Here is a 12,181-nt window from a genome sequence, read left to right on the forward strand (position 1 = left end):
GGTGAGAGTCACAGGGGAGGTGGTCCGGGCAGCTCTGGTACACTCTGGACAACAGGAGGAAAGTTTGCAGCTTGGTGTAGGATGCGGCCAGTGGTCCAGGAGTAATTGCCGCCTCCACCCTACCTTAGCTGGGCCCTGGGCACAGGGGCCCTTGGGTGTGGTCTTTCATTCAACAAAGACTAACTTAGGCTTCCCTCTCTTGGGCTAGTCCCTGGACTTGGCAAGTGGACAGTTAGTGGATGGCTCTGGTCACTGGACTCAGAGTTCTTCAGTGCCTGCCTGATGGAGGGCATCCTCCACCGAAACGGTCCAACTTCCATCCTCCACCAAAACAGTCCAACCGAGGGCCACAGGCTCAGGAGCTGCTCGGAAGTAGTTCTGTAAACTGTCCTAGATCAATGCATGGCTGTGCTATCTCTGCCATAGATGTTTCTACCCTGATCATTTTTCCCTTCTGCTGGGCTCACAAATGTCGTGTGGGGAATAGGGTCTTTGCCTCCACCATTATCCCTGGAGGAGTGTGTGGGCCAACGTGAGAGTGTGTGTATTTGTGTGGCACGGTCATAGATACGTAGGCCTTTCAGAGATGCAGGAACCCCAGGGGCTGGCTTTATTCAGAGTTCACTTACTAAGCAACGATGATTGCTTACTTACATCCTGATAATTAATTTTACTGGAAAGATAATCCCTAAAATTGTGTCAAGATGGCAAGAGTTTTATGTATGCTTACTCTTTTTGACCTAGAAATCCCACCTCCATTAGAATCTACTCTAGGAAAATAATCAGAAACATAGATAAGGGTTTATGCCTATGTTCATTGCAGCATTATGTATATTTATGAAAAATTACAGTCAATCTAAATATTGAGATAGTATGAATTATAATTTTAAAGACCTAGAGAAATGCTTATAATATAATGTTAAGAAATAAAGAGTGATCACCACCTGGTTCCAACTAAGTAAATGTTTTCAGGGAAAAAACAAAACCTGGAAGGAAATGTACTAGCATGTTGGCAGTGGCCGTTGCCACACTGTGGGATGGTTATTAAATAATTATTCTATCCTTTATACTCCTCTGTGTTATCTCATGTTGTCCATAATAAGCATAAACTGAATCAATCTAGGAAACGTGATTTTTTTCTCAAAGGACACTTTCATATAAAAAGATACAAAAATTCTCAGAGCGGAGTGCCAGGCACTGTGTTAACTACTTACGTGTAATATTTAACCCTCCTCCAAAACAGCAACCCTATAAGTGAAGGAGAAAATATTACTAGCTTCATAGCTGTATTATGTATACAGATGAAATACTAAGAGTTAGGGCGTCAGCGACTTTCCCTAGGATACAAAGTAGATGATGGAGCCAGGCTGGAGCCCACACAGACTCAGCTCAGTGCTTGCTCTCTCAAGGTCCTGCGCCTCCATATATGTTCCCAAGCCGCTAGCTGACGTTTAGGTGTGGGTCCCTCTGAATTTCATCCTAGTGTCTTATCATCCTAGAGATCCAACTTCCAAAAGTGTGGACAGACTACATTGTAATGCTTTCAGTTCACGTCTCTGAATACCCTTGTACACATTTTTATGGAGCAGAGAGGTCACCACTGGAGACTAAAGGCAGGACTGCAGAGTAACTCAATGGAATGTGTTGGCTAGACAAGTAGATTTGTGTTAAAGGTAAAAGCTGGCCACCGCAGAGTGATGGCGGAAGATGCTGGTGAAATTTCTCTAATTTTTCCCATTTTCTTTTTCTTTCTAGAAGACCCAGTTGACATCCCAGGCCACATCTTCACTAGAGGAATGATCGTAACTGTTTTGATCTCAGTGGTCATTGTGTGCCTAGTGACCGTGGGTGCCATTTATAGAGTTGACTTGGTTCTATTTTATAGACATTTCTTGGGAAGAGATGAAACCTTAACAGGTAACGAATGTCGTCATGCTGGGATTTCTTATTTTACAGTTTTATTCAGAAGCTATATAAATAAACATTAATCTTCACCTCATTTTGATTATATTGTAGACATATTGGCGGTAGAAGTTTTCCATAAGAAAAATTGATCTGAACGAATCGTCCGTTATGAATGTTGTCTGGGCCACTTTTTCTTGTGCTTACTTATCTGTTGCCAAAAATTGTTCTCTAATTGTTTCATGCATGTGTGTCGTGTCCTTCTAAATGCCCTGTGAGATGGTTAGGCCCAGGGACTGTGTGTCTGAATGTCATTGCTCACACTTTTTGCCATCTGGTGCCTTTACAAAGTTCACACTCAATAAAGGTCATTTAAATTGAATTGAATTGGGAATTCCCTGGCTGTCCAGTGGTTAAGACTCTTGTGCTTCCAATGCAGGGGCACGGGTTCAATCCCTGGTCAGGGAACAAAGATCCCATGTGCCACGCGGCAAGGCCAAAAAACAAAGAATTGTATTATGGTTCATTATTTTAACCTGACAAAGGAGGCTGCATGATGTACTTGCAAGAACCTTGAAGTGCACACCAAATGACCTGAGTTCCGGTCCCCTAGATCTGCCACTTTTCATCTACTCCAGCTTCTATCTGGTGACTGTCTCAGTTTCTCTATTTTTGCAGGTGACTAGAAGTCCTCAAGATTCAAAATAGCTACCAAATTTTAAAAAATCAATCTAATCCATTGCACTTGCTTTTGTTTCCGTGAGTGAGTGTGTGTGTGTGTGTGTGTGTGTGTAGGACATACGTAGTTCAAACACCAAAAGTCTTAGAAATTATACATGTATACTTGTCCCATGCCTGTTTCCCACCCCATCCCACATTGATAGTATATCCAAATGAATATGAATAGAGAATCTTATTTCACTCCTGTTTAAAAGACAAATCTTGGCATGCTATGTGCCCTATTCTGAACTTTGCTGTACTATACCTTGGATACCCTTCCATATTAGTTTATAAAATCTCTCATTTTTTAGGGTTGCACAGTGTTTTATTTCTGTGGATGTATTATTGTTTATTTAGTCACCGTGTGATGGACATTTGGGTTGCTGAAGACCTTTTGTTATTGCAGAAATGATGTGGTGGATAACATTTGTACAGTTACTGTTTCATATGTGTGCAGTGTAACTGAAGGAAAAATTCCCTAAAGTAGAATTCCTAGAAGTGCAGAGGTGGATACAGTTGTTATTTTGATTGATATTACCAATTTGTGTTCCATATTTCTCTACTGCCTACCACCTTCAAAGGACAGGAGTACATTTTTTTCTCATAGCCTTACCCACAACCTTTTGGATATTTGCCAATCTGATAGATAAAAATCTGAGGGGTATCGAAGTATAGTTTTCACTTGCATTTTGCTTACTGTGCAAAAGTATGAGCAACTTCTCATGTGTTTAAGACTCATTTGTATTTCCTTTCTCAAAGTACCCATTCATATTCTTTGCCCATGCTTCTACTGGGTTGTTGACTTTTTTTTTTTGCTTGCTCATTTTTAGCAGCTATTTACATTTTAGGGAGGTTAGCCTATTGTCTATAATATAAAATGCAAATATTATTCCCAGGTTGTTGATAGTGGTTTGCTTTTGACTTTCTTGATAGTGGTGTGCTACATGGAAGACTTTTTAATGTGCAGGCATACCTTGTAGATACTGCGGGTTCAGTTCCAGACCACTGCAATAAAGCTAATATCGCAATAAATTTAGTAACACAAAATTTTTGGTTTCCCAGTGCATATAAAAAATATGTTTACACCATAAGGTAGTGTATCAAGTGTAAAATAGAATTATGCCTAAAAAACAATGTATATACCATAACTTAAAAATACTTTGTTGCTAAAAAAATGCTAGACATTATTTGAACCTTCAGCAAGTCATAATCTTTTTGTTGGGTCTTTTTTCGAGGGTCTGGCCTCGATGTTGATGGCTGCTGACTAATCAGGGTGGTGGCCTCTGAAGGTTGGAGTGGCTGTGGGAATTTTTAAAAATAAGACAACAGTGAAATTTGCTGCATTGATTGACTCTTCCTTTCACAAATGATTTCTCTGTAGCGTGGGATGCTGTGTGATAGCATTTTTCCCACGGTAGACCTTCTTCCAAAACTGGAGTCAGTCCTCTCGAACCTGCTGCTTTATCAACTAACTTTATGTAATATTCTAAGTCCTTTTTTGTCATGTCAACAATCTTCACAGTATCTTCACCAGGAGTAGATTCCATCTCAGGAAAACATTTTCTTTGCTCATCCATTGGAAGTTTCATCGTGCAATTAAGTCACATCTTCAGGCTCCACTTCTAATTCTAGTTCTCTTGCTGTTTCCATCATAGCTACAGTTACTTCTCCCATGAAGTCTTGAACCCCTCAAAGTCATAAAATAATTTTCATATTTTTCCTTTGAGTTTTTATAGATTCATTATTCACATTTACAACTTCTAATTTACTAATATAAAAATAAAGAAGTTAATTCACTTTGCTTTGAGCTAAATTTGTCATTAAGTTATAGAATTATTTGTTTTCTATGAAAAATATTTTATTTTATTTAAGAGCGTCACTGAGGTATGATCAATATATAAAGAACTGTACGTATTTAATGTGCACTGATGCATTTGGAGGTGAGGATGCTATATTTAACTTTTCTTTTTCAATGATTCTGTTCCCATTTTTCAGAACTTTCGCTCAAATTTGTACTTAAATAAACCCTTATTTTCACACTAATTAAAAGAGTCAACCTTATCTCCTAGATGGGAAAACGTACGATGCTTTTGTGTCTTACCTAAAAGAATGTCGGCCCGAGAACGGAGAGGAGCACACCTTTGCTGTGGAGATTTTGCCCGGGGTGTTGGAGAAACATTTTGGGTATAAGTTATGCATATTTGAACGGGATGTGGTGCCTGGAACAGGTAAGAAAGGAAATATCCGATAGAAAACTAGAGGAGTTTTCATCTTTAACTTCATCTTTACTTTTAGAAGATGAAGAGCTTAGCCTTACAGAAGGCTATTCTGCTTGCTTAAAAACAAACAAATGAAGTAGTCCTCTAAACCAGAAATAACCAGCTAAATCAATACAAGCAGTAGTGAGAAGATGAGAAAATTGCACTGTTTCCAAAAATGGCCTCTTGGGGACCTGGTCTCTTCACCTGGCTTCACAGTTCTCTGAGTCTTTGGAGAAAGGAAGTGAGCATTCCATTCTCAGAAGCAGGTCCAGAATCATTATCATGAGCCATTTATCTAGAAATACCCCACAGTAAGAATACCTCTTTTGATGATATTTTGTACAGCAGAACCAGTTCTTAATTTAATATGTGATCCTTTGGACTATAAAACAGGTTAATTCTTACCAGAAAATGTTTCTTCTTTATCGCGTTAACATTGGTGAGAAAATTGAAGTAGAAATTAGGACTGATGGCAAAGGATAAATAAAAGGAGATTGGTGGTTCCTAGCATAATTTAGTTGTGAAATTTTATTTTTTAATTAATCTGTGAACACAAATGGCTGTAACACATATATTGAAGTATATTACAGTTAAAATCAAAGAAATTTAGTAACATTTCCGTGTTTTCTCTGGAAGTCTTCCAGAGCTTTGAAGTCTTCCAGAGATTTGGAATCTGGTGTCAAATTATTTTGGATGCTGGCGCATCACAAATGATGCGATACAAATGTCTTCATAGTTACCATCACTCATTCATTCATCCAACATTTACTGAGCACCATCCTTGTGCCAAATTCTAAGCTGGGCATTTAGGACAGAGTAGGAAATAAGAAACAGCTGTGGGATTTTTGTTCCCTCCTGGGTTACAAATTAAGAACGGAAAATACTACAAATCAGAAATAGAGAATACTTTTTAGTAATAGATAACTTCTCAAAAGGAATAATATGCCAAATTGTCAGATGCATTCAACACTGTGATATTTTTGTGCGTCACTCTTTGTATCTAAGAAGACATTCTGTCACGTACAAAATATTTCTGCTTGACTTTACATCAATTTTATTATATTGGGGTTGGCCCAAAAGTTCGTTTGGGTTTTTCCATAAGATGTTACAGAAAAAGCTAAAAGAACTTTTGGGCCAACCCAATATTTCTATTATTTTTCTAGGAGTCATTTTAAAAACAGATTTCTTCTTAGTTCTTAAATAAAAATAAAGAATGTTTGTATATTCGATTGTGATTAGATTTGGCTAAGAACTCTATCTGAGGAGGGCTAGAGGTCTAGAACAGAGGTTGGCAGTCTTCCACCCACAGGTCAGGTCCAGCCTGCCACTCTTATTGAAACAGCCACTCACATATGTTCATGTGTGGTCTGTGGCTGCTTTTGAGTTACAACAGCAGAGTTGAGTAGCTGTGACAAAGACCGTATGACCCGCAAAGGCTAAAATATTTACCACCTGGCCCCTTTACAGGAAAAAAATTATCAACCTGCGGTCTAGAATAATGGCAGGATTTTTTTTTAAATCCTTTAATTCAAATTTTAACATGTTCCACCATCCATGTAAAGAGGAAAGATAGTGGAATGGTTAGGAACATACACTCCAGAACCAGACCACTCGTGTTCAGATTCTGGTTCTGCCATTTACTAGCCATGTGACTCTGGGCAAGTTACTTAACCACTCTGCTTTGGCTTCTTCGTCTGTAAAATGGGGGTGATCACAATACTTTCTTCATAGGGTCATTATGATGATTAAATGAGTTAATATACATAAAATATTTAGAAGAAGGTATGGCACAGAGAAAGTGCCAAGTAGGTATTCATTATATCATTGTGTAGATGATTGCTTTTTTAATAGGCATATAAAGTTGAGAATTAATGGTTAATCTCAAAGAAAAACTTACTAGTGAATTTGAGTTAATACAAAATAGGACTGTGCGAAATGATTTTAATCTCATGCCCACCCTTTCAGTTTTCTTAAATTAATCTGCCACCTCTTGTATTTTCAGCTGTTGTTGATGAAATCCATTCATTGATAGAGAAAAGCCGAAGACTGATCATTGTCTTGAGTAAAAGTTATATGTCTAATGAAGTCAGGTATGAACTTGAAAGTGGACTCCATGAAGCACTAGTGGAAAGGAAAATTAAAATCATCTTAATTGAATTTACACCAGTCAGCGACTTCACATTCTTGCCTCAATCACTGAAGCTTTTGAAATCCCACAGAGTTCTGAAGTGGCAGGCCGATAAATCTCTGTCTTATAACTCAAGGTTCTGGAAGAATCTTCTTTATCTGATGCCCGCAAAAGCACTCAAACCATGTAGAGACGAAGCAGAAGTCTTGCCTGTTTTTTCGCAGCCCTGATCTTCAGAAAAGCTGAGCGGAAGAAAGAACTCTTGACACTCTGGGGACTGAGTGTATGAGCCTGTTGATAACGAAGGGCATTATTCAAATATTTAACTCTACTCTGTGAATGTCCTAGTCACATTCTGAAGATGAAACTTGTCATTAGGTTGCCGGGGATATGACTAAACATTGAGCTATAGTCGTGGGCTCTCAGGAGACCCTGGAATTCAATAGAAATGGGTGTCCTGTTTCTCCCTCTTCCATAACTGGATGCAGGCACTCTGCTCAATCCCATATTCAGCAACTGGGAGACTGCACACGGTGCAGAATAACTTATGCCTTAAAATAAGGATATGTCTTTAAGAGATTTTTAGTGCTAACAATTGAACTGAAGGATTTTAAGTTCACAAAGTGGCATTTCTCTGTGAGCCAGTAGGTGACACAGGAACTGGAACGGTGCCTTCACGACCCCACAATAGCTCCCTACCTCTAAACACCTCTGACAGTGCCTGGGATGCGGGGTGCAGGGCGGGGGTCTGGGAGAACCGACAGCGCTGCGAGCAGAGCAGGGTGTGAGGTGTGAGCTGCTGTAACAGGGCCTCGGCCTCAGAGCACGTGCATTAATGTATCCTGGCTACAGCTGCAGGCCTACAGTTCTTGAGACCCCACTAAGATGCTGCAGAGGGCTTGCTTAATTGGACCTATTTGTGGGAAGTTCTTAAAAGGAACTCAAAACAACTTTTTAATCTTTCATGCCAGACACAAATTTTAATTCAAATAATTTTCTGGGTCTTTCAAAAAAAATGGTCTAAAACATTTGTTGATTTTGCATAAATGTTGAGACACAGGATGGGTGCCGGATCAGATGAGTTATTCAGCAGCCAAAAAAGGATGGTCACTTGCTTGATTTTTAAAAGATGACAGATTTTAAATGCCCTTTGGGCGGAGGCAGCATGGCAGCCAAGACACTTGAGCTCAAATCCCGGGTTTACCGCCTCCTCTGTGATCTCCGGAAACTCTTCTAACTCATCTGTGATGCGGTCTCCTCATCTGTAACATTAGAATATATAAGACCTGTACAGGGGGACTAAGTGAATAAATAGAAATGAAGCTCTTACAACAGTTCTTGACACAAACTTAACACTCAATAAGCGTTGGTATTGCTACTTTTGTTATTGTTATTAATTATTACCTAGGTCAGGTATTTAGCGGTGGAAAGAGAACAAGATCTGGAAAGGAAGGCAGTTTTGACTTGAGGCGATTCATTCTTACAGAGAAGCATAGAGGAGCAGCACATCAGCATATCTGCATTGGACGTCTGCAACTTTTCACATTGGAGGACATATATCTGTCTCCTTAGTACTGGGCCTTCTTGATGGCCTCAGAGGTCTGTTCATGAAAATCACTGAGTGAGTGATAAATAGCAGCCTTACAGAGAAAGGAAAGAGCTGGGTAAGTTTGGAAGGCTGGTTAGAAGATATGGGTGCGGCATGAATGTTCCAGAAAAATTTAAAGCAGAGACTGTAAAACAGCTGTGGTACTACTATATATAAAGTAGGTAATCAACAAGGACCTACCGTATAGCACAGGGAACTCTACTGAATGTTCTGTAATAAGCTATGGGGGAAAAGAGTCTAAAAAAGAATGGATCAGGTGAATCAATCACTTTGCTGTACACCTGAAACTAACACAACATTGTAAATCAACTATACTCCAATATAAAATAAAAAATTAAATAAAAAAATAAAATCAGGCAACTTAAATAATAAAACAGCTGTGGTAGATACTACTGAAAATCAAAGAAAAATGAGATTTTCATCAGATTTTCAGTATAAGAAAGTGGTCTAATTTTTGTAGCACTTACAATTTTGCGTGCTAGTTGGATGGCTAAAAAAAGTAAAGGAATTTAATCACTAAGAAGATTTATGTGTGAAAATATATGGTCGTGAGAAATTTTATTGCTATCATCATAGTCTCTAATACATAGAATGATTTGCTTTTCTTTTTTATTATGTATGCTTTAAATACATTAAATGTATTTTGTATTAAATGTGTTAAATGTGTACAGTAAATATATGCTTTAAAATACATTAATGAACCATTGGTCTCGTGCCTTTATTTTTGAAAAATCTCGACATCTTTTTCACTTAGTTTAAAATTTCAATCCCTCAGTCTCAACATAGATTCCCACCTTTTTAAATGAGATATGGGTCATTCAAAATGAATGCTTAGATCTATCTTTTTTTATGTCAAATTACTTTGTACCTACCTTCTTTAAAATCCATCCAGGAGCAAAAGAAGAATTCCATTCCCTCTCACAAGGCCACCCAATGTCCAGCACAAATATTAGGTCTTCACGTGCCAGTTAACTCATGTGCATATTTTAAAATTTAAGTGCCAAGCATTTCCAATCAGGACCAGTACCTAACTTTTATTGATAGAATAATGTCATTCTCTTCTATGACTTCAAATGTCCTTACACTGTGGAGTCCATTTCAGAGAATCAGTGAACAACCAGCTGTCTAAGATGTATAAAGAAACAACCCATGTATGTCTATTATATGCTGGAAAGATTTATTAAATTCGAGTTATACTCTCGTAAAGCAGAGAGAGACCTTATTACCCACATATTCTAAACCCAGGAACCTGAGACACGGTCAGTCCAGGGACTTGACCTGGGTATGCAATTAGCTAGTGTGACCAGGCTGGGGCAGAGAGGGGTACCGTCTCCTCTCTGGAATTGCCTGTTGCAGGGAGATGAGGTAAGTTTTGGGAGGCTGTAGGAGCTTTCCTGGGGAGGCACCTTGTACTAGGAGGGTCTAGAACAGTCTTGCAGAGAGGAAGCAGGGCTGCTTAGGACTGGCTCGGAGGAGGTTAAAAGAGTACAAGGGCTCTTCTAGGCTACTAGGGTAAGGATGGAGGGAGAATAGCACTCAAATCCTCCACAGGATGGAAGTGTACACGTGACTGTGGCATCCGCTGAGGTAAGGGGCGTTAAGACCCCTGAGAGGTACTAGGAGCTCATCCTGAGTTGATGCTGAGTGGTTGACCAGCTGGCTGCGGAGGACTGTCAGCAAGGCACAGAGCGGGTGCACCTCCTTGCAGCCATCAACATGCTTGTCTGAACCGGGGACGCTGGCAAAACCGAGTTGAATCATAGCTTTAAATACTCAGAGAAAATAGCTCATCAACCTGGCACGAGTGCATCTCTGAGGGAGGAGAGCCAGGGTTTGGGGGAAGCCATCTTTCTGAGCAGAAGCTACTCTGAGAAATGGTATCAGGAGCCAAGAAGTGGTGGCCAGGCCACAACTCTAACCGGAAATGGGCCGTGTGCGCTGCGGGCAGGACACTGAGTGCTTCACCCCACCTGCGGGCCGCACTGGTAGCCATCGCAGTGCAGGCTGGGGGTGCTGAGACCAACACCTACTTTTCTGCGAGAGGCTTGTGAAAACCAGCTTTCATCTCTTTACAGCCTACCTTGTGGTTGCACATACCATCCGGGGAACGTGATACCCCATGTAAATAATTGCTACAACTTGATGTGCAAGTTTCATAATTCATGGTGGGCATGTTAAAATCGACTTTCAAACGGGGATTCAGGAGTCCCAGGTCTCTTCAGAGGTGCCTTAACGACCATCCTGGGCAGTGGGCGTGTGTGTGCCTGGCCCCTGCCCTCTGCCTACCTCCCACTCCTTCCAAATATCAGTACTTCAACAGGAGTAGTGCTGCTTTTACCCATTTTTATGTTGAGATTCCACCATAACAATTTTATTTGGCAAAATCAAACACCTCTGAATAGGCCATGGTTTAGATGTAATGAACGTAATCCTCCCTGGCTAGTTTAAACAGAAATGGTTATGGAATTGTTTAGAAAGGGGAAGAAATAGACTCTAGGCTATTCTTCTAAAGGTATAGTCCAAAGTCACCCACAGAAACACTGGGCTGCCAAGAGCTGTTGATCCTGCCACAGACAGGAAGAAATCTCTGGAATCATGAAGATTCTACTGCAGATGCCAGCTCAGAACCATCCTGCAGGCTGGCTGTGGAGCTGCTGAGAGCTAAAAAAAACAACTGCTTCTGTTCACCCAACTGAGTCCACCAGGAGTAACTTAGTTATGAATTTGCTTTATCCCACAATATACACAATAGCCTCAGAATGATGATAATACTAACAATGCTATCAATACTTTGTTGACTAAAAACAGTTCAAGATTTTGGGGGGACGGTTTTATCCCTTGAGAACCTCCCATTAGAATGTAAAGTCAAGTTGGTGTGTTCTAAAGTCATTTGAAATGATTCCTCTTGATGTAGTTTTGTTGACTCAGTATACAGTTAGATTTATTTCTTTTATTGTGATTTTTTAGGAATTGCTGCTTAAATTTTATTTTGTTTCATAATAATGCAAAATACTTACATCCTTCTAAGAGCAAATCTGCAAAATAAGGTATATGCAGAGAAGTCCATCTTCTGTCCTTCCCCACAGGTAAACCTTTCTAAAAGTGATGTTGATTCACCCTTCTGTTTTGTAATATAGTTAAATAGGCATACATATTTAATCCCCCCACGTCTTACAGATAAATGGTAGTGTATTAACTACAGTTTTTCCACCTTGCTTTTCCCACTCAATATATTCCAGAGATCACTCCCTAACTGTATATGGAGTTATTTCTCATTCTTACAGTTACATGGTACACCGTTGTGTGGCTTGGTTATACTATAGTTTATTCAGCCAATCTCAGATGTTTCCAGTCTTTTGCTATTACAAATTATGTTGTAAAGAATTGTCTTATGCATGCATCTTTTTTTTTTCTTTCTTTCTTTTTTTTTTTTTGGCCACACCGCGGGCATGTGGGATCTTATTTCCCTGACCAGTGATCAAACCTGTGCTCCCTGCAATGGAAGTGCAGAGTCTTAACCACTGGACCGCCAGGGAAGTCCCCTTATGCATGCATCTTTTC

The 12,181-nt window shown here is 39.7% G+C and overlaps 1 protein-coding gene across 4 annotated transcripts in view; it reads left to right on the forward strand.

The window, feature by feature from the left end:
* The window catches only part of IL18R1 (interleukin 18 receptor 1), a 31,955-nt gene extending 24,637 nt beyond the window's left edge, over positions 1–7,318 (forward strand). For 3 of the 4 annotated variants that reach the window (XM_061211226.1, XM_061211227.1, XM_061211228.1), the window contains 3 exons: positions 1,756–1,917; positions 4,692–4,850; positions 6,886–7,318. In XM_061211226.1, the coding sequence (XP_061067209.1) occupies positions 1,756–1,917; positions 4,692–4,850; positions 6,886–7,241 (677 nt within the window). In that variant the 3' untranslated portion in view covers positions 7,242–7,318. The remainder of the gene's footprint in view (positions 1–1,755; positions 1,918–4,691; positions 4,851–6,885) is intronic. The other variant, XM_061211229.1, reaches the window with a different exon arrangement.
* The last annotated feature ends 4,863 nt before the right edge of the window (positions 7,319–12,181 follow it).

This window comes from Eubalaena glacialis, chromosome 14 (assembly GCF_028564815.1).
Source record: "Eubalaena glacialis isolate mEubGla1 chromosome 14, mEubGla1.1.hap2.+ XY, whole genome shotgun sequence".
Taxonomy (NCBI): Eukaryota; Metazoa; Chordata; class Mammalia; order Artiodactyla; family Balaenidae; genus Eubalaena; species Eubalaena glacialis.